This window comes from Chrysochloris asiatica, unplaced genomic scaffold (assembly GCF_000296735.1).
Source record: "Chrysochloris asiatica unplaced genomic scaffold, ChrAsi1.0 scaffold00178, whole genome shotgun sequence".
Taxonomy (NCBI): domain Eukaryota; kingdom Metazoa; phylum Chordata; class Mammalia; order Afrosoricida; family Chrysochloridae; genus Chrysochloris; species Chrysochloris asiatica.
In genome coordinates this window covers 1,914,084-1,937,562 of record NW_006408696.1, presented here as the reverse complement: position 1 = coordinate 1,937,562, position 23,479 = coordinate 1,914,084, and the positions used below count along the sequence as shown (strand labels likewise).

General features: G+C 43.2%; 1 protein-coding gene across 1 annotated transcript; it reads left to right on the top strand.

Moving 5' to 3' along the window:
- Positions 1 to 650: 650 nt before the first annotated feature.
- CDR2 (cerebellar degeneration-related protein 2, 62kDa) lies at positions 651 to 20,702 on the top strand. Its single transcript, XM_006871947.1, has 5 exons — positions 651 to 861; positions 9,987 to 10,099; positions 18,004 to 18,152; positions 18,426 to 18,590; positions 19,847 to 20,702. Exons 1-5 carry the CDS (start codon positions 765 to 767, stop codon positions 20,700 to 20,702), a joined length of 1,380 nt encoding a protein of 459 aa, XP_006872009.1. The 5' UTR covers positions 651 to 764.
- Positions 20,703 to 23,479: the final 2,777 nt, after the last annotated feature.

Genomic DNA, 23,479 nt, shown 5'->3' with positions numbered 1-23,479 from the left:
CCTTCCCCCCAAACTCTCGGCAAGTCGACCGTCCACCTCCCCGCTTCAGAGGGTAAATCCGGAGACAAAAGGTGAGCAGAGCCCGCCAAGCAGGGACTTCGGGCTCCCGACCCCCTTCGCGTGTCCCGCCTGCACGAAGGGAGTCCGCGATGAGAGCTCACTGCTCAGTGCTCAGACTCTTCGTCACCACGACTACGGAGGCCACCCGCATCCTCCGGCCGCCGTGGACCCTGACAGAGTGGCCTGCGGCTCGCCTCAGGGAACCGTTGCACGCCCAGAGGCTCCACAACACGGAGTGGAGGGGCGGGGCGTCTCGGCCGCACCCCTTCGCTTTTTCCCGCCTTCTTTGTTTCTTCCGGAGGCGCCATTGGCTGCTTGCTCTTAAGACAGCGCGAGCCGCGAGCAGTCGGTGAGACACGATTGGGCAAATTTGCCGCCGCTCGGCCAGCGACCGGCTCACGATTCGTCCGAGCGCCTCCAGGGGTTTGAATTTCAGCCCCGGTCGGGGAGGGTTCTGCCAAAGTGCCACGTTGGGATCGGGTGCGGCGTGCGGAGCGGGCTCGGAGTGCCGGCCGGGGCGCGCGCGCCGGGGCGCCGGGCCGTTGGGGCCGTTGGGCAGCTCAAGACGAGCCGGGAAGCGGGCCGGCGGCGTGGCGGCTCGGCCCGCCTGCCCGAGGGCGGCTCTGGCGGAGGGCGGTGGGCCAGGGGCAGCGGCTGAGGCAGGACGGCGGCACAGACCGCTGCCCCCAGAGGACTCGGCCGAGATGCTGGCGGAGAACCTGGTGGAGGACTTTGAGCTCAAGGAGGACTTCGAGCTGAAGGAGGACGAGCCGTGGTACGACCACCGGGACCTGCAGCAAGGTGAGGCTGGGGTCGCGGCGCCGGCCCCCCCCCCCCCATCTGCGTGAACCCGCAGTGCTCGCCCAGCTGCATGCGCAGTGCTGACCGGGGCGGTAATCGCTGGAGCGCGCCGAGCGCTCGCTGTGACTCTACCCCTATTTTCCAGATGAGGCAAACGGACGCTGAAGCGGTTAAGTGACTTGCCCAAAGTGCCAAAACAAAACAAAAAACAAATCTGCCATTGAGTCGATCCTGACACGTTGTTGTTAGTGCCATCGAGTCGGTTATGCGTTGGGCTGCGAACTGCAAGGTCTGCAGTTCGAGCCCACCAGCCACACCGGAAGACAAAGGCTAGGAAACCCTAGAGAACAAGCAGTTCTACTCTGTGGTCTAGGATCCCTGTGAGTCAGAATTGACTTGATGGCAGTGGGGTTGGGTTGACCTGCCTCTTGGGTTTCTCTCTAATGATACCTTCTCCTAAGAGCAGCGCGCATTGTAGCCGGTTCCCCTTTCCTGGCTGGGTACTAAGTAGCTGTCAATTGGAAGAATGCTTACCATGTGCCAGGTGTGGGCAAACCATACCACGCAGGCCCACTTAATCCAACATTTGGAGGTAGAAGACAACACTTAATGGGGGGGGACTAGGATAACAGTCTTAACCACCATCCTGAATAAAGCAGATGGAAGCACAGCCTAGTTGGTGCGCTCTTCCAGTCACAGCCATTTTTGCAGTCACTGACATTCCATCTCATTGAGGGTCAGCCTCTTTTTTGTCCACGACCCTCCACTTGACCGAACATGATGTCCCCCAGGCAGTGATTCCTCCTCACATATCCAAAGTATGCCCATGCTTGCTTCCAAGGGACAGTCTAGCTATGATTTGCAGTCCATGATATACTTACTCATGGTATTCTTTGTCAACCCCATAATTCAAGTGCATCAAACCTTCTTTGGTCTTAATACATTGTCCAGCTTTCAGATTCTTATGAGGTGATTGAAAATACCCTGGCTTGGGCCAGGTGCACCTCAGTCCTCAAGGTGGCATCTTTGCTTTTTAACATTTTAAAGAGGTCTTTAAAGATTTGTCTTACATTTTGACAAACCTGCTTTCAGATTTCCCCATAAGAATTGATGGCCTACTTTGATTTTTTTTGTCCAGGTTTAATGGGACAATCACGGTGCAATTGCAACATTTCCCTATTGTAAATTAGTTTATATAATCACTGGTAAATATTTTTCATTTCTTTATTAAAGAAACAAATCTGTAAGCCAGAGAAGGCAAGGACCAAGCCTGCTCAGTTTTTAAATCCCCAGGATCTAGCTTAATATTTGGCACATGAGCAAAGCTTGGTTAGTATTGCATCGAACCTGAGTAAAGCACCCACACAGGATGGCTGGTTTTATGATGCCTTCCCATCATGTGCCGTGGTCCACACTGCACTTTCCCTCTAAGGGACTTTCCCGTGGTGGTCCACACGTGTACATGTGATCCACACATGTAGTCCACACATGCACTTTCCCTCTAAGGGAGATTGTTAGAAGTAACCAGTTGTAGTATTTCCACTGTTGTTAACTGTCATTGAGTCGTTTCTGACTCATAACAATAGAGTTTCCAAGGAGCAGCTGGTGAGTTTCAATCACCAACCTTGCGGTCCAGCTCTTTATCCCACAGTGCCACACCAGAATCCTCCCAAGAAGCAAATGCAACACCTTGGGGTTATGTGACCAATTCTCTTTGACCTCAGCTTGATTGAAGTGAAGTCATCAGATCAAGTTCAACGAAACTTTAAAGGACATAGTCCAAACCTCCTTTACACGAGTTTTCACTTGGAATTTACTATCTGCTTTTCAAAGGACTTTTACATTCTTTATCATCGTGTACTTCGACATTACCCTGTGAATTAAATGGGTTGGCAGTTCAAGCTCATCAACTGCTCGGAAACCCTTTACAGGGAGGGCCGCTATGGGTCGGAATCGACTCGATGGCAATTAACAACAACAATAGTAGAAGTGAAATTCTAACAGTTGTAACATGATCCTGGCCTATAAAAAGAACAAAGGCTACAGTGAATAAAAGGTATCTTTGCCCCAATTTTATTAAATTATGTTAAACAATGTCTAAAGGATTTGAAAATTTATTCATTTCACAAAAAATGATTTACTTGGTTTGTGGCAGGCACTTACCTAGGCACTGGGGCCACAGTCTTGGACAAGATAGGACAGGCAGCATAATACATCCTTCGAAGGAGGCACTAGAGACACCCAGAAGTGATACCTATGGTTGTGCCCACTGCACTGCCTGGCACCTAGTAAGCCCTTGTATTTGCTGCTGAATGAAGTTTGTGGGCAGATTTATTTTATTAAACAGATTATTAAGCATGTAGGGTCGCTATGAGTCGGAACCAACTCGATGGCACTTAACAGATTTTCAGCATGTACAAATAATTGCACTTTTTAAAACATCGTATTTTCGTAGTAAGAATTGTTTGGAGAGAGCTGCTTAAAACAATTGTTAACATCTTGTTCTCCAAATCAGAAGTAGGACTTTTTTTTTCTTTAACAATATGTTGTTGTTGCTGCTGTTAAGTGCTGTTGAGTCGGCTCCAACTCATAGTGACCGTGTGTAGGGTTTCCGAGGAGTGGCTGGTGAGTTTGAACCAGTGACCTTGCAGTTCAAACTGACCTCCTGGTTGAGCGCTTATCCTACAGCGCCACACCATATATATAAGCCATTATTTAAGCAGATGGAATCTCTGGATCAAACTTTGCTAGGGCATTCTTTTTTAAATAACATTTTCTGGAAATTTCTAGCCTTTAGTAGACTCTGGTGCCCTCTTCATACCGTGTTTGACACATGCAAAGCTGTATACAGGCAGAAAGAGAAAAGCCTCTCGTTTTATAAAACACTTTGATGAAGAGACAGTCTTGTCAGAGGGCTTGGTAAGAATACTGACGGTAATCTCTTTGGGTAAGATCCTTTCTGGGACAGCAGATTTCTTTGCAGGTAATGGTGGAGCGTGCTTTGAAATGTGCCCGTGAGAGTAAGCTAGAAAGACTTCAGAGACTGGCTTTTCTTTGAGACCAGCTGCTCTTATAATTGTCATTTAGAATAAGGATTCCGATTTCCACTGTATAGATTGACAAATGAAATCTTAGCTTAAAGGAATCCTAAAATTTCTGTTTCTTTGAGTCTGTCTTCCTTGTATGCAACTTCTTTGCTGACTCATTGTTTGGTGGGTCATTAAAATCGACGTCATTTTTCTTGATGTTTATATTAAAGTTTTTTGCCTTCCCAATTATAGTAATGTTGGCAACAAGTTACACAGGGGCCACCCAGTGACGCATTTGACTTTATAATAGGAAAGCTTTCAGCCTTAAGATTAGTGAATTACTGCTGTGAACTACAGCTAACGTGAAAATATGCTGTTCTAGTATAATTTGGGGAGAGCAGCTCTGGAGGATAAGTACTGGACTGCGAAACACAGGGTCAGCGGTTTGAGCCCACCAGCCGCTCCTCGAGAGAAAGGTGAGACTTTCAGCTGCCACAAAGATTTACAGCTTTGACAACCCTGTACAGCAGGGGTGGGGAACATTTGTCCTAGCTCTTCCAAGGCAGCCGTACTTCCAGCCATCATGTTGTTGTTGCTGTTAAGTGCCATTGAATTGGTTCCGACCCATAGTGACCCTGTAAAGGGTTTCCAAGGAGTGGCTGATAGGCTTGAACCACCAACTTTGTGGTTCAAACTGACCTTGCAGTGCAGCACATTAACCCACAGCAGTATACCAGGACACCAGCCATCACGGTGGTGGTGGTGGTGGTAGTGGTGGTGGTGGTGGTGGTGGTGATGTGCCGTGGAGTCAATCCCAACTCATAGTGACCCTGTAGGGTGACGTCATTAACTGATTGACCAAATACAGCAGGCTAGTTGTTAAGTTGATAATTTGGCATGGCCTGCCAGTGTTTTCTTTTTTGGTAGAAAAAAGGTGGTCGCTATGGGTCAGAATCGGCTCGACGGCACTTAACAACTACAACATCCCTGCTATACAGGGTCACTGTGAGTCAGAACTGACTCAGCAGCACTTGAACAACAACATATAATTTGGAGAGATTGAAGTAAAATGAAAAACTGTAACAGCAGTGAGTTTGAAAGGTATCAAAATTCTGAAAGGATGGTTCTGTTTAAACACCACTCCCGAGGGCTGAGTGGAGTTCCTGTTAAAGCATACCTCCTTAGAGCTGTCAAATAGAATACTATCCATCACTTGCAGACTGATAAAGGAAGAGGGATCCTAAGTGTTAAACATATGAAAAGTATTGATAAAGTGCATAATTTCCAAACCGATAGGAGGGACCAGTCCTGGAGAAAGGACTGGTTTGGTAAAGTGGAGGGTCGGAGAAAAAGACCCCCAATGAGATGGCTTGGCTTAGTGGCAGCAGCAATGGACTCGAACGTGACGGCGATTGTAAGGTGGTGCAGGACCGGGCAGTGTTTCGTTCTGTTGTGCACAGGGTCGCTATGAGTTGGTACTGACTCGATGGCACCTAACAACAACAACAGCAGTAGTAAATCTGGGCTGATTTTCAGTGGCTGCGTAGGCCAGTTCAATAGGATTCAGAAAAGAATCTCTTAATGAAAATCCTCATTTTCAAACTGAGATGAACAGGTGTGTAAAATTTCAAAACTATTGTTTCCTTAATTAAAAATATAAATAAGGACATTCAATATTCTCCTATTCCCTCCATTAATTATTTAGAAAGCCTTCTTGGGCATACTGCCAGCTTTTGACTCCTTTTGGTTATGGAAGCCAGATGCTACACAACAGGAAAAGAACTAAAAAAGACCCTAGTCTTTAAACGAACAGATGAAGTCATATCCTGTGATACAGTGTGCCTTTACAGGCGCTTCCTCGTAGCGGAGACTTACCTTGCTACAACTCTATTCTGAATAACTTATCAAATATTTAGGAGACTATAAGACTTCAAGTTACTGAACCAGGTTGGAGTTTTGTTTAACTGGAAATAAGGGCTGAGATAAAAGATAAACCTCAAGTTTTTTTTTTTTTTTGCTATTTTTTGGAAGAGTGCTATCCTTGGCATTTCTTTCTCTAGGAGCAGGAGAGATGTTTCTGAATCCAAGTGGTTGATGGTCTCAAGTTAGTAGTAATTCTGGAAGAGGTTTTGGCTCAGGTTTTGATTACTAGATAAAGAACACATTCGGTGAGTTTCTGGTCCTTCCTAGTGAGGAGTTAGCACGTTCCGACAAGCCAGAGGAGAGACTGAAGTAATGTCTCTGTGATGTTTGTGCTTCGCCTTTTATACAGTGTAGTGGCTTCTCTGAGTTTATGGCTACACATTACATACCTTGTGAGTACAAAATAATTAGTTCTGGAACATCTTCAGCCATCCGTAGTACCGTTTTCACTTGGTGAGAAAACAAGCTGTTAACTTGACTGACGTATGTACTTTCAATGCCAGAGCAGTAATAAAAATCAAACATCTCAACTCTAGTTTCTCATCGCCCGCTGTCTATGAAAACAAGTGCAACACATTAAGTACCTTAGCTCGGGAACTTTGTACTCTTGACCTTAAAGAAGTGTGGGTGTGCCTTTTGATAGACTTAAAATAATGTAGATGTGGAGAATGAGAAAATCATGATAAGCCTGAGAGTAGAAGCGGATGACTGGTAGTTTCTGTCTTGCCTGTGACTCACCATGTCGATGTGGTCAGCTCATTACTGCATTTGTGCGTCATCTGGAAAATGGAGCTAAATACCTCGTGAAAATGCAAAGATTAAAACACCCATTGCTGTCACCCATAGTGACCCTGTAGAAGAGTAGGTTTTCTAAGGCAGCAGATTGCCACATCTTTCTCTTACACAGTGGCTGGTGGGCTCAAATGGTCCACCTTTTGTTTAGCAGCCGATTAAAAAGATTAAACACATGAAAAAGATTGCTGTCTCTTAAATGCTTTGAGCTAACTATAGATATTGTGTGTCATGTGAATACAAGATGTTACTTCAGACTGAAATCTAATGTGCAACATGAATGGACATTTATATTTCAAGAAGGATTGTTGTTAAGTTCTGTCAGGTTGGTTCTGAACTCATACTGAGTCTATATAGGGTTTCTGAGGAACAGGTGTTGAGTGTGAGCTGCTGACCTTGTGGTTGGCAGTCCCAGTGCTGATCCTACAATGCCACACCAGGACTCTTTGAATGGCATGACCAGGTAACAAGAGGTGTCGCTTTTTTGTTGTCACTCTTTAGGTAACTTCATCTCCTACTGTTCTCCCCCACATGAGCCTGTCGTCCTGGCTTTTTATCAGGTAATAGAACATGCCAAGTGCTTTCTTGTCACAGTGCCTTTGGCTCTTCACATGGAGTCTTAGGCTCCTTAAACCTTCGTTGACCAACCTTTCTAAAGTTCATTGACATTGACTCTTGTTTTGTTTTCCTTTTCCCTCTCACACTGCACTTTCAGTTAGTCAACAAATCCGTGTTGCTGTACTTTCCCTCCTTGGTCCAAGTCATCCTCATCTTTCATCCAGATTCTTAACAGTACTACTATGGCAATACCAGACAGACACTGTTCTAGGTGGGGAATAAAATGACAGAGATGAACATTTCCCTGCCTTCATGGAGTTTCTAGTCTAGTAGAGAATCCTTCTAGCCAGTCACCCTGCTTCGAACCTTACTCTTTCAATCATTTTGCACAACATCCGGAGTGATCACCTCAAAAGGCTGCACTGGATTCTGTTATAATCAGAGTAAAAACCCAACTCGAGACCCCCTTGTAGCTCCTTTGACTTGTTTCTTGCTTCCTTTTTCTTCCCCTCTTTGCTTCAGTGACACTGGGCTGCATTTTGTTGCTGTTGTTGAGTATCATTGAGTCAGTTCTGACTCATTGCGATCCTGTGTATAGGGATTCCAAGGAGCGGCTGTTGGGTTTGAACTGATAGCAGTCCAGTGCTTACCCTACAGTACCAGAGTTGATTTCAACTCATAGCAACCTTAAGTAGGGCTTCCAAAGCTATGAATCTTTACGGGAGCAGAAAGCCTCATCTTTCTCATGCTAGTGAGTTTGAACTGCCGACCATGTGGTTAGTTAGCAAGCCAGTACTTACCCTGCCACGCCACCAGGGCTTCATTGACAGCTCTGGGGGAACTGGCTGGGAACATCTTCAGCTCTAGGGCTAAGGGCTCTCCTGGTATGAAAAAGCCCTGAGAATAGTTGTAAAGGCGGGAGCTTTATTGGGGTCCAGGAACTGCTAACACTCGCATTCTGTGCTCAGCAATCTCACTTCCACCCCTAGGCTGTTCAGTGCCCCAGCCATCACCAGGTTCTGTGGGCGGCGTGTGAGGGAGGGCTCTTATTACTTCCTCTCTCACTTTCTTTCTAGGAACTTGGCAGTTGTTTTGCCTCTGCCTGGATGTATGGGTGTTAGGTCACTAATTTATTTATCATGCTAGTTCCTCTACTAGAATATAAACCCCATGAAGGCAGGGGATTTTTATCTCTCTTCATTCTGTTCCCAGCCTAGAATAACATGGTATTGTCACATGTTATGTGCCTGTACTGTATGTAGGAATAAATAGTGCATACCATACTTTGTAAGTTTACTGACTTACTTGCTGTCTGGCTTCTCCATTAAATCTGTAAGTATTAGGAGATCAGGGACCTCATCCATTTTTTCCATCGTTGGATAGCTAGAGCTTACCAGAGCCTTCGAAACAAATCATTTACTTGTCAGTCAGTGAATACTGAACGTAGCCTTTGTATCATAGCTTAGTTTGTAAAGTACTTCCTTGTGTATTTTTCTGGGGTGGCGGTGTGGGTTAATGTGCTCTTACTGCAAAGTTGGTTTGAACTGCAAGGTTGGTGGTTCAACCTCACCAGCCATTCCTTGAAAACCCTATACAGGATTGCTATGGGTCGGAACTGGCTCTGTGGCACTTAACAACAACAACAATCTCATTATGGGATTGTGTGTAATAAAAACAACTCCTGTGCATAAATGCCACAAAAGAGAAAGAAATGAGATTTAAACTAGAATTATGATTTTGTGTTAAAGGTAGTATGAGCTACTGACATGTAACTACTTCAGAAACTGTTCTGCTGCTATGCTATCTTGTTTGTTCATCTTAGAGACGCACATGAAGAGAAAAGCAGACGGCATGAGAGACTTGGAAATGTCCTTATCATTAATGGATTTTCCCTTTTCCCAGCTCACTGATTTTTAGTTTCCTTAGGAGACTACGATCTGGAACAACAAGCACTCTCAGCAGCTGGATTCACTGGAACTTTACCAGTAAAACCAGTTGCCATTAACTCTATTAAAAGGTTGCCTAGGCTTTGGCAATACGCTGTTTAATTTCAAAATCCAAAAAAGGAGGAAATATTTGGGGGTGGGAAAGGACTAGTTACTATCTCAATTCATTTGGCTTCAGAAGTGTACTGTCCAAAACAAGGTAAACGGTCAGGGTACTCCCATAGCAGATAATCGTGATCTTAACAAACAAGTTCTCAGCCACTAACTGAAAGTTTGGTGGCTCGAGTCTACCCAGAGGTACCTTGGTGATTTACTTCCAAAAAACCTGCTGTTAAAAAACCCGTGGTTCCCCATGGGCACATGTGAGATCGCCGTCAGTTGGAGTCAGCTCCATAGCAGCCAGTTTATGAGTCAAAGTCACAGAACTGATAGTAACTCTTGAACTAGTGACTAAACCACTACCGCCAGGCCTTTCCCACTCATCGCAGCCTAGTACAGGATTTCTGATGCTCTAAATCCTTCCGGGTGCAGAAAGCTTCATCTTTCTCTCGTGGAAGATCTGGTTGGTTTGAACTGCTGACCTTGTGATTAGCAGTCCAGTGTTTACCCTACAGTGCCACCTGGGCTCCTTGAACTAACGAATACATGTCCATAAAGTAGATTATGTAAAGACTAGTGTATAAGCGAGTAGAAGTCCCCAGTTGAACTGAATCTTATATAGAACTCAGGTTCTCTTCTGTGCCGTTCTACCTGCCATTATAATCTAATTTAAACCTTATTTGTTGTGTCTTGGTTTGTTGCTGTTTTAAGAAAGGTATTGTATGAAATGTTGCAATGAGACTGTTTATACCATCCTAAGATTCAGCTGTTGTGCTAGATCTCCAGCTTGCTGCTGAGCTTGGGAAGACATTACTGGACCGGAACACAGAGTTGGAGGACTCTCTTCAGCAGATGTACACAACCAATCAGGAGCAGTTACAAGAAATTGAGGTAATTTGCTCAGCTGAGGAGCTACACTCTGAGGTGTGGCACGCTGGCTGGTGTTGAACCAATCATATTCTGCTAAAACGAACACTTGCAATTAAAAAAATCCACTGGGGAGGATGGGGGTACTGATTTCTACTTTCTTTAGGCTTTCTTAACACCTAAGTCTGCTATTCTAAGAGATGTGCTATCTTGTGCTTCCTAACACCTAAGTCAACTGCTGTTATGGTGAAGTGTACTAGAAGTAAATGGTCCAGTATTTTCTAGCATTGTGAAAAAAATGAAGTTGTGAATATTATACTATTCTGCAGCATTTTCTTTTTTAAAGTTTTATGGTAATATTTAAGAGATACACAAAAGCATGAAGGAATAATACAACGAACACCCATACACCAACCGTCTAGCTAAAGAAACAAAACTGTTGAAGCTCCCTGCATACCCCACCCTTCACTTAGACTGTCCTATAAGTCATGGGGTCACGATAACCAAATAGCTGGCAGAATTGGTTGTCTGAGTTTGAAGTCTTAGGTCCATCATTTCATGGGGCAAACTTGGCCAGTTGGTGTCATTATACTTCATAGAGTTTATGTTCTTTGTCTTAGCCTGGGGTCTTAAAAGCTTACAAGCAGCTATCTAAGAAAGGACTATTGGTGTCTACTCATCTGGAACAAAATAGATAGAAAGGAACACAAAACTTACAGAAGAACTAGTGTGTAGAACTATCTGTGGGACCCACAGCCTCGTATAGTCTGAGACCAGAAGAACTAGAAAGTGCCTAGCCTCCACTGACCGTTTCGATCAGGATCACAACAGATGGGTCCTGGTAGAATTGGATAAAAATAAGGAACAGAACCACAAGTTCTGTAAAAATTCAGAATTACGGGAGGACGTCCCAAGATTAGTGTGCCCTGAGATACTCATTAGACCTTGAATAGAAACTACTCCGACATTACCTTGTAACTAAATAGCAGATTGACTCACAAAATACTATCACCTGTGAGCACTGTGCTCCCTTTAAAAATCATCTGTGTGAAAACAATCAACAATTCAAAAAAAAAAAAGGTAAGGTAAGGGGGCAGTGAAACGACATTGGAAACAACTAGAAAGGAAATAATGAGACTGTTCGCACATTAGAAGGTAACCAGTGCCACTGAACAGTTTGTACAGATTGCTGATTCAGAACCTAAGTTGCTCTGTGAACCGTTTTTTAAAAAGGTTTTTAAACTAACTTTAAAATGTTTACTAGGGATTTTCCTGATTCAAAAAGTGATACATGATCTTTTTTTTTTCCCATTTGCTTTTTGCTCAGTTTTTATTTTCATTAAACATTTTTTTTTTTTTTTTAATTTAAGGTTTTATTGTGGATTGAGTGAAAGTTTACAGGGCAGATCATCAGTTCTTCATCAGTTCTACATTCAACAAATCACATACCTTGTTTCATTACATTGATTATAATCCCCTCCATGTACCATCAGTTAACAGTATTTCTCTCTAGCCATTTGAGCTTTTTAAAAAACACACAAACAAAAAAACCCACTCAGGCATATATAATAATTTACATTTCCAAAGGGCACATTCTGCAAGTCTGCTCCCGACCACCAGGTCTTAGTACTTCTCTCCTTAGTCCATGAATCTAGAGTCCTCAGCCGTTCCCCGTCTCCATGCCCCCATCTCTGCCTCCATCTCTGGCCCTGCTGCTTCTCTGGATAAGGTCCCACATTCTATTTGTGTGTTCCTCTCTTGATGGTCCTAGAGTCCTCTGTTTCTGGACTGTAAGATTAATCACTCCCCTTTTTTTTGTTACAAAACTTATCTTTACAATTGTGACAGTTGCGATTAGTCATGATAACAGTTATTCACTATTGAATCTTACAAATCTTATCCCCATCTCTTTTCACCAGACCCATCTAGACAAGATGACAGCTATTCAGTGGGGACTGTTTCTTTTCCCCGATACTCTTAAACTAAACTCCCTCTTGAAACCAGTCACTTCGTGCCCTTATTGCCTCCATACTTTAGGTAGCCAGTGTCTAAGTTGCCCGTCCCTATCTACCCTGTGTACAGAGCAGATAGCATTGATACTTGATTTGAAGACTCTTTCCCTCTTTGTTGGTATTTAGAGTAACTACTGCTCTGAGTATAGGTCACGTTTACATGATCATTTTTTAATTTAGAAATTTTAGAAAAATACATAGTAGTAACCAAAAAATCAACTCAATAGACAACTAGGAAACTGTCTAAACAAATTTGAAACAAATTGGATCAGTATTTTGTTAGGCATCATTTCTAACGCAAAAAGAAAAGATTAGGCTATTGAAAGTAGCGGTCCCATACCAATCAAAGATTCTGTGCAAGACTGCTGATCAAAAGACAAAAAGTATGGGGGAGAAGTTCAGTTATACTGAATTCCAGACTGCAGCCACTAAGGCTGTTTGACCCCCTTCCTCGCCCACCAAAATTGAGTGAAGGTTTACAGGGCAGATCGGCAGTTTTATATTCAACAAATCATATACTTTGCTTCATTACAATGATTATAATCCCCTCCGTGTACTATAAGTTAACAGTATTTCTCTTTCTCTCTATTCATTTTAGCTCTTTTTTTTTTTTTAAACACTCAGGCATATATAATAATTAACACCATTAAAGGGCACATTTTGCAAGCCTACCTCCTGGCCGCAGCTCTCTGTCCCTCCCTTTCCATGAATTTAGAGTCCTCAGCTGCTCCCTCTCGCCATGTCCCCATCTGTGCCTCCTTCTCTGGATAAGGTCATGCATTCTGCTTGTGCTCGTCTCCCTTGATGGTCCTGTAGTTCTTTGTTTCTGGACTGTAAGATTAACCACTCCCCCATTTTTTTTACAAAACTTCTACCTTTACAATTGTGACAGTCGCAATTAGTCATGATAACAATCATTCACAACTGAATCATAAGAATCTTTCTCCATCTTTTTTACCAGACTCATCTAGACAAGATGAAAACTATTCAGTGGGGACTCTGTCTTCCCCCACACACTCTTAAACTAAAGTCCCTCTTGTAACCTTGTAAGCCAGTCACTTTGTACCTTTATCTCTCCCTCATTTTAGGCAGCCAGTGTCTAAGTTGCCCCGTTAGGTAATCTTTAAACCTGAAACTGAAACTATCCCCTGACGTCATTGTGCTCAATAAACAAAGTGTGTCCTGCTTCTTGGGCTCTGTATGTGGTCACATTCCAACAGCAGCTCACAAGGTGGACTAAGGAGCTTACGGGGTAGTGGGCAGTGTGCTAATGTAAGTGGTGCTGGATGAATGTGAACGAGTCTAGTGAGGATGGTTACACAACTTGAAGAATAGCATCAGTGCCCCGGAACTGTGCAAGGAGAAATCATTCAGTTGATGTCTGCTTGCTGTCTATGCTGTCACACACAAAAATACAATACTAGTTCCACTAGCTTCCGAGACATCCATAACCTCTATGTATTGAGTATTCTGTGAACATCTTATTTTCCAAGATTTCCAAGCAACCCTGTCTGTCTGGGATGAGGGGAAGGAGCCAAGAGGATACTTTATAGAGAGTAATGAGATCTAACCCCAGAGCTCTGACACCGTTGGACACAATCAGATTCATTTAGACTTTCCTACAGGTCTTGGGAGCATCCTCCCGCTATGGTTTTTTTACTCTTCTGCTTGGAAACCTGCGTCATCTCCCATTGGAGTTAGGCCCACCACGCAAAGTGCTCTTACTTCCCAGGTGTCCCTTCTTTATGAAGGCATGCCATCTGTGGTCATTTGAAAGCCTTTTCTGCTTTCTTTACTATAGCCATAGTCTTCTGTATATTATACTGATTTCTTGTTTTGCTCCCTTCTGTCCCCCCCCCCCCATTTTCCGTTGCAACCTTGAGGGGTCTGTTGCTGTGTTTATTCATATTCCGTCTTTCCTACATTGTAGGACATCAGTCAGAATATGATGACCATAATTGACATCATGACTGTCACGGGCTCAGACGTAACAGCAGTAGTGAGGTGGGGCAGGACTCAGCAGGTTTTCTGTTGTTTTTGTACATTGGGTCACTATGAGTCAGAACTCACTCAGCAGAACCTAACAACATTTTGTATGTTTACATGTGTGTGTGAGTGTGTGCTAAGTGCCAGAGAGTCACTTCCAACTCATAGCGCAACCTGTCAAGGCTGTAAATCTCTTAGAAGAGCAGAGAGCTTCATCCTTTTCCCTCAGAGTGGTTGGTGAACTTAAACTGCTGACCTTTTGATTATCCGTCCAGTGCTTATCTCACAGAGCCCACCATTTGTTGTTGTTGTGAGATGCTATTGAGTTGGTTCTGACCTATAGTGACCCTCTGTACAACCGAATGAACTACTACAGGGCCTGTGCCATCCTCACAGTTGCGGCTACCCTTGAGGCCATTGCTGCGGCCACTGTGTCCGTCCATCTCATTAGGAAGCTCCATCTTTTGTGCTGACCGTCCACTTTACCAAGCATGATGCCCTTCTCCAGGGACTGGTCCCTCCTGATGCTATAGCCGAGTATGACAGACATTAAAGTCTAGTCATTTCAGCCTCTAAGAAGTATTCTGGCTGTACTTTGAACACGGATTTGTTTTTCTGGCAGTTCTTGGTACCTTTATTAATCTTATCCAACACCATAACTAAAATGCATCAGTTCTTCTACTGTCCTCCTTATTCATTGTCCAACTTTCACATGCACATGGCTTGGGTCAGGTGTACTTTAGTCTTCAAACTGGTATCTTTGCTCTTAGCACTTTAAAGAGGTCTTTTGCAACACATTTGCCTAATACTACACGTCATTTAATTTCTTGACTGCTGCTTCCATGAGTGTTGAAAGTGGATCCAAGCAAAATGAAGTCTTTGAAAGCTTGAGTCTTTTCTCCGTTTATCATGATTTTATTTGTTGGTCCAGTGGAGAGGATATTTACTTTCTTTACACTGAGGTGCAACCCATACTGAAGATTGTGGTCTTTGTTAGTGAGTATTTAAGTCTTCTTTACTTTTAGCAAGCATGTTTGTATTATCTGCACGTAACAGGCTGTTGCATCTTCCGCCAGTCCTGATGTCACATTCTTCTTCATATAATCCAGCTTCTAAGATTATTTGCTTAGCATACAGACTGAGTTAAATACCGGGAAAAAATACAACCTTTATCCACACCTTTCCTGTTTTTAAACCATTCAGTATTCCCTTGTTCTTTTCAAACAGTTGCCTCTTTGTACACGTTCCTCATGACCACAATTAAGTGTTTCGGAATACTCATTCACTGCGATGTCCATAGCTTGTCATGATCCACACAGTCAAAAGCCTAGTCAATAAAGCACAGGTAAACATGTTTCTGGTATTCTCTGCTTTCAGTCAAGATCCATCTGATGCAGCAGTGATGTCACTCAGACCACATCCTCGTCTGAATCGGACTTGAACCCCTGGCAGTTCCCTGTCAATGTACTACTGGTACAGCCCTTTTAAAATAGTCTTTAGGGAAATTTCACTGGCATATGAAGCATTTCCCCTTCCTTCACGCACAGCTATAAATGTGGTGGAGCATACAGGGAGCAAAATGCTGACAACATCTTAGATATGACCAAACAACTTAAGACAATGAGGAGCTGGACCTGGGCCTCCGGACCACAGTCTCAGGGGACACCAGGGTCACTATGAATGATGGAACAGTCAGTCATTCCGAATGAAAGCAGCAGCTTGTTCCTAAGGACAGAGCTGAGAAGGGCTGGGAAGGCGGCTGGAATGGAGACAGGAAGCACACGGAGGAAGCGGGATGACTGTTGTTGCAGGGAGGGGATTACAATCATTGAGATGAAACAAAGTGGATGATTTGTTGAATGCAAAACTGATGATCTTGTCTGTAAATCTCCACTCAAGTCACAATAAAAAGTTCCAAAAAAAGAGTTTTGAGGATAAGGTGATGAATATACTGACTGAAGTATTGCTGAAAGGTCAAATTGAAAATTGAAGGAGCAAACAGTAACCAATGATAAAGAATAGACAAAATTTTGCATGCATGTGATATTAATGATACCGGCCGATGATTTTAGCTTTCCATTGGGTCACCTCTCTTGGGAATGGTCACAGATATGGATCTCTTCCAATCAGTTGGCAGTCTCCCAAATTGCTTGGTTAGATGAGTGAGTGCTTCCAGTGCTGCCTCAGTCTGTTGAGAAATTTCAGTTTATTTTCCATAAATTCCTAGAGCCTTGTTCTTTTCCCAGTGCCTTCAGTGCACCTTGGACTTCTTCTTCCAGTATCATTGGCTCTTGATCATATGCTACCTCTTGAAATGGTTGAACCTCGATTGCATGAATTTTTACCTCAATTCTTCAGCTTGAAGAATGACTGAGTGTGTTTTTCCCTTTTGGTTTTCTAACTCTAGATCTTTGTACATTTCTTTCTAATATTTGACTTTGTCTCCTCCCGATGCCCTTTGAAATTTTAATTATCTTCAACTGCTGCTTGAAGTTGAATATGAGCACTTGACGGTCTGTGCAACGTCTTCTTTCCCCCAGGCTCCCTAGTGACCAGAGAGGTGACCAGCTCCCACCCTCATCCACCCTGTTCTCCGGGAGTTTGGAGCTGTGTGGTTGGGAACCACGTTAGTGTGAGGTGGGACCAGCTGCACCATTTTGATGTGCCCCTTTGGTACCTGGATTCAGGTGGGCTCTGCTCCAGACCTACAAATCCAGCAGAGCCACCACACCGTCATTTAACTGGTCACCCTGCCCCCAGCTTCTCCTTGGTCCTAACAGACACTGAAACCAGCTCCATCAAGGGCCCCTCTGAACTACTTCCGGACTGAGTGCTCTGAACATAGATAACACCTAAGCCAATAGGAACTCCATCCTAGGGCCAGGAAGTCGGCTGTCACATCTATTCCACGAATCACCTCGTGAGTTCCTTGAATTGCAGGAGCACCTCAGAAATTTTTCCCCACAATGCTCCAGAGACAACAGACAATTTCAGCTCACACGAAGAAACAATAGAGAATGTCTTAAACAAATGACAAAGCTGCAGAGACAGAAAACATTTCTGAGGAAAAAAGAAAAAGTAATGAAAGAGAATTCAAAATAATGGTATTTTGGTACCTTCCATGAATTGATAGAAAGAGAGAGAGAGAAAAGCAAGGACACAGAAAAAACTTGAGAATTCTTATCACCAATTTTTTATATATCTTGATTGCATAGTTGATCTATTTCAGACTGAAGAAGTTGATAGAATTCTTCAGTTTGATCCACACTGGCTTTAGTGGTTGATGTGTAAGTTTGGAAAATGGTGGTGTTAACTGGGCTTCCTTGTTGGTGCATGGATGTTATCATCCTCTCAGATACAGATACAGCACTGTACTTCACCATAGATCTTGACATGTTTTGACGATGACCATGATACCATTCCTCTTCAGTTCATCATTCTCGGACTCAAAATGGCCAGTACCCATCTACTTTTAGCTCACTCACTAAGGCCTGGGATCCCGATCTCTATGCGTTCCATTTCATTTTTGACAACTACCAATTCTCTTAGATTCATGCTTGGTACATTCCATGCTCCAATTATTAATGGATGTGTGCAGCTGTTTTCTTCTCATTTTGTGTTGTGCCCCACCAGCCAATGAGTGTACGAAAGCTTTATTCCATTTGTGTCTTCATGGTCAGCTCTGCTTTGAGGAGGCAGCTCTTCCCAGTTTTCATGTCTCACTTTAGAGTTTCCTATTTAGTATCTATTTTATATAACATGTGCTCATTATACATTGGGATCTTTACTAAAAGAATTTTGGGAATTAAGAAAATAAAAGATGCTAAGATAGGTAGTGTAATTGGGATTTACAATTCTTCTTTTCATAAAATAAGCCTGTGGTATTTTCTGTTGACTGTGTAACTTGGTCATGATGATCTTCTCTTCCAGTATCTTACCAAACAGGTGGAGCTTTTACGGCAGATGAATGAGCAACACGCCAAGGTCTATGAGCAGTTAGATGTGACAGCAAGGGAACTGGAAGAAACGAATCAAAAACTAGTTGCTGACAGTAAGGCCTCACAGCAAAAGATTCTGAGGTATATTTTCTAGAATCCATGAAGGAAAACCCTGTTAAGTGCCCTTGAGTGGGTTCTGATTCATAGCGACCCTATATGAGTTGGGGGAGCTCTTTAGTGTGTGTACTAGAATTAGAAGATAACATGCTGTAGTGGGTTTGGGTCAACATGGAGTAAGGTTTAATTTAATTACTTGTGGAGATTAAATAGAAAGTCTTTCCAATTAAGGAAGACTTATTCACTGCTTATTCCATTCATCTAAAACGACTGATAGCTTTGGTCTGTTTCTCACAGTCTGACTGGAACAATCGAATGCCTGCAAGGCAACATTGATCATCTTCAGACCCAAGTGGAGGAGCTGAAGTCATCTGGCCAAGGGAGAAGGAGCCAGGGCAAGTGTGACCAGCAGAAATCACCACCCACTTTCTCGTGCCTGAAAGAGCTATATGACCTCCGCCAGTAAGAGCCTGTCTTTGTGATGGTTACAAATGGGACCTCTCATATCATTCTGGGTTTCAGTGGAGTTAAAAGTACCCCTTTTAAGAAAAGCTTAAACTGACACTGGTTTGAACGAAACCATTAAACTTAAACATACAAATGCTAGAATTCTTTGATATTAGTAATTCTGTGAGAACTTATTTTTTAAATAGAAACTTGAGAGCATTTGTTTCAGTATTTTTAATGAATTAAATTATAGTTTAAAATAAGGTGAAGTACTTAAACATTTTAGAGATTTGGGGGGATGTGATATCTTACTAGAGCGAAGGAAAAATTTAAATAAAACAAGAATCTCAGTGAACAAAAGTGCCTTTATAATTTATAGAGTGCTGAGACTGATAATTATTATTTGTTGTTGTTAAATAAGTGCCGTGGAATCGGTTCTGACTCATAGAACCCTGTACTGGATTTCTGAGGAGCGGCCAGTGGGTTTGAACCGCTGACCTTGCGGTCCACTGCATTCTCCCACAGCGCCACACCACTGTTTATTGAGCACCTGTTGTTCTTGGAGCTTTCAGTCCAGTGTGGCGTTAGATAAGCAGATGATCACGCATGGGGCGTTAGATAAGCAGATGATCACGCAGTGAACTAGTTACAAGCTGCTTATAGGTGTTGCAGGAGAGAGGCTACCTCATTTGTTTGGTGGTTCTCAACCTTGGCTATATCAAATCACCTGTGGGGTTTCTCAGACTGTAAAGACCAAGGACCCCCCTTGGTCTAAATCAGAATCTCAGGTCTAGGTGAAAAAGCTTCCCAGAAGATTCTGGTTAAAAACACTGCAGTAATGGTTCTCAATCTTGGCTGCACATTCCTGAGAAGTGTCATTAACAACCTGATGTCCAGACCACAACTCAACTTCGTCAGAATGCTCAGGGGTGGAACCCAGGCCTCAGTGTATTGAAGGCCACTCTGCTGATTCTATTACCGTCAAGGTTGAGAATCATTGGACTCTTCTCAATTCCAGTAAGATAACCCTCTTACTATTAGTCTTTGGGACTGAGGGTGCTGGTCCTGTTGGTAATGTATGTATGTACGTATTTAAATTACTCACGGCAGTTCTTTTCTCAGCAGTCTTGGGCTGTTTAATTTTAGCCACAGTCCTAATGTGGGAATGAGCTAAAAAACAGTCACCGTGACTCAAACACATTGTTGAAACATGAACTGTCCTTTCATTCTCATGTGACCTGTGAAATTTATTCTCTTCACCTCCCTCCTAGGCACTTTGTGTATGACCACGTGTTTGCTGAGAAGATAACTTCCTTGCAAAGTCAGCAAAGCCCCGATGAAGAGGAAAACGAGCACTTGAAAAAGACAGTGGCGATGCTGCAGGCCCAGCTGAGCCTGGAACGGCAGAAGCGGGTGACTATGGATGAGGAATACGGGCTTGTGCTAAGAGAGAACAGTGAGCTAGAGCAGCAGCTCGGGGCTCTGGGCGCCTACCGAGCCCGCGCGCTGGAGCTGGAGGCAGAGGTGGCCGAGTTGCGGCAGATGCTGCAGTCAGAGCAACCTTTTATGAGCCGGGTTGAGAAGCTGGTGCCAGACTCCCTGTTTGTCCCATTCAGAGAGCCCGGCCAGAGCCTGCTGGAGGAGCTGTTCCCCACAGAAGCCCCGAGAAAGCCCCTCAAGCGCAGCAGCAGTGAGACAGTCCTGAGCAGCTTGGCAGGCGGAGACCTGGTGAAGGGCCATGAGGAGACTTGCATCCGGAGGGCCAAGGCAGTGAAGCAGAGGGGCATCTCTCTCCTGCACGAGGTGGACACACAGTACGTTGCCCTGAAGGGCAAGTATGAAGAGCTGGTGAAGAAGTGCCAACAGGAACAGGACTTGTCCCACAAAGCTGTGCAGACCTCCAGGGCTCCAGCCAAGGACCTGAGTGCAGTGAAGGCCCAGCCTGAACCTGGCCCGGCCAGCTGGGAGCTGACCTCTATGAGCCCAGAGCCTGTGGCTTCCCCGACTGCTTCGACGCCCCCAGAATACAAAGCGCTTTTTAAGGAGATCTTTAGTTGCATCCGAAAAACCAAGCAGGAAATAGATGAACAGAGAACAAAATGCCAGTCTCTCTCCCTGCATTCCTAACTGACCCAATAGCTTGTCTACAATTCACCTATTTGTTATCGCCTCTCTCCCCCAGAAGGGTTTGTTGAATCACAAGCAGATGTTGCTTATGACAGTTGCCTCCTTATTTTGCGGATTTAGGCAATGTGTACAGTGTGGAAAGGAGGTGGAGCCGGTTCTGCAGTCCAGTGAGTGCCCTGTAAGCTGTCTAGGAAATCCCATGACAAACTGGCCTCTGGCTGGTACACTGATTAGGTTTCAGCTCCTGGAAAAGCCCCAAAACCAGTGGAGGGAAGTTGTGTGTTACTGGAAAAGCAAGTTTGTAGTCACTGTGTTGTTGTATGCTGTTGATTCTAACACTGAGACCCTATAGGACAGAGCAGAACTGGCCCCATAGGGTTTCCAAGGAGGAAATCTTTGCGGGAACGGATCACCAGGTCTTTTCTCCCGTGGAACCATTGGTGGGTTCAAACTGCTGACCTTTGGGTTAGCAGCATAATGCACGGTGTCCCCAGGACTCCTTGTCATAACCAGAGCACGGTGAAAAGGACAGAAGTTGAAGCAACTTCTGCCGCCTTTTGGCTTGACTTTTTAAGTGTACGTAGAAGTCGGGAGGCGGCTGCCAGACTGATATATCTTACAGACACTGTTAGATACTGTGAATTCATCAAAAAGAATGTTTAGGAGAAAGCAGGGTTCTAGTCCAAAATAAATGTCTTTAACAAATACCCCAAGCTCTTGGGTTTTGTTACACCAGCTACCAGTTGAACTGACTGACTGGTAATCCGTAGTGTATCTAAATTGAACTCAACACCAAACTGAAAGAGCAAGCTTTGGTGTAATCTAAGTTAGCCTGTTAACATAGACCCTCGAGGGCCTCTACCCCAAATTCAAATATTTTCGCTCAAAGCATTTCCTTAATATCTTTATCTGGCACTTAGGACCGGTGAGTATGTAAATCTTTAATTCCTTTTTCAGATTTAAAGAGAACAAATCAGACTGCTACTTTAGCTACCTTACACTGTTAAGAGCTGGCTCACCTGCCAGCCACAAGCTACTCTGGTTAAGTTCCTGTCATTCCTGTAAATGGTTTTGACTTGATGCAGAAATTGGTATCTGCTACTTTCTTAAGCAGTATTCTGTGCTCTGACTGTACAGATAACATTCTTCCTTTCACTTGGCGTACTTTTAATTTAAAACTATTTAAGAGAACTGAGTTTGAAATTATTGTATATATTTTTCTAAAACCCAAATAAAGCTACCTGTGAAACTGAACAAATGGATCTATTACTTATTTTAAGCTTAAGCCATTTCACTGTTGTAACCAAATGTCCTTTTAAACAGGTCCTGGTATTGGGTCATTTAGCACAAATTCTGTTTAGATTCACATATTTACATATACATACAAAATATGCTAAAGTTAATCTTTGTAAAATGTGTATAAATGCCATGCCTAGTATTCATTAAAATGACTCTATGATAAAACCATTTTAAAATTTATATACTCTTAATTTTCACTGTCAGAAATCTCAGACTTGGTTTTGAATTAGTGGCATTTGACTAGTTGGTTTTCAAAACATTTAGTCATTCAAGCAAAGGAAGGGTATTTTAGACTATTCAAACATTTAAGTGAGCATTGGCTCAAAAGTAGTTTTGCTGTTGAATTATGTAAATTAAGAAAATAAGTTAAATATTTTTTTCTTCCTGTATTTCCTGAATTCCCAACCTATCTCCTTCCCCAAATCAACCAGTTACCAGTTTGTTTTGTAATTCTTCCAAAATACCATGTGTATATTTTAACGCATAAGTATGTCACCTCATATATGAAAGGGCTTTAAAATTTTCTTAGAAAAATGGGATTAAAAGATTATGAGATTTTTTCCATAAAATGTTTGAAGCCCCTTTATATTTAAACAAATGAGTAGAATTTGAGATGGAATGCTATGTCTCTGACAGTCTGTGTTCTCAGCAGAAGGCCAGCAGTTCAAACCCACCAGCCACTCCTTAGAAACCGCCTACAGGCTGGCTCTGCGTCGGGACCACGTTGACGGCACACAACTAGAAGACTGAATGACAGCTCTGTATCTTACAGTCTACATTCTTTCATTGTTTCTGAGAGTTGGGCTGCCAACACAAGTTCAGTGGCTCAAACCCAGCAACCGCTCCTTGGAAACCCTTGTACAGGGTAGCTATGAGTCACAACCAACTCGAAGACATTTAACAAAAACCTCATGTAATATTCTAGTCTATAGCTAAGTAATATATTGAAATATATTTACTTCTCATTATCATGGTTAGGTACCAAAGACCAGGTCTTCATTGTGAAAATCAGTGCTAGGGAAAAATGCAGGACTCCATTATTACTAAATGTTCATTTTCTAGTGTAAATGTGGCAGTTTGATACTGAGATAGTCGGTATTTGATGTGCAGGTGCATTCCCCAATGGGAAGGGTGGTTTCTAATCTTTTGCAATGAGCTCGCCCCCAAAATCTGTAACAAATAGCCCTATTTTGGGATATTGGTGAGATATTTAGAAGAGAAATTCTTAGAAATGGAATCAAAACAATGAGCATAGTGACATTACCAGGTTTACTGAGAACACTCCCGCCCCAGAATGTCTGAGGCTGTATGCTTACACCTGTGAGGGCACCTAACAACATGGCAGCAGTGTAGCCTTTGACCCTTGTCAAACTAAAGAGAAATAGTGTTTCACTGAAGTTTAAATGCAACTTTCATTACTAAGGTTGAATTTTTACAATCTGTTTTGTCATTTAGTATTTTTTAAAGTTTTAGCATTT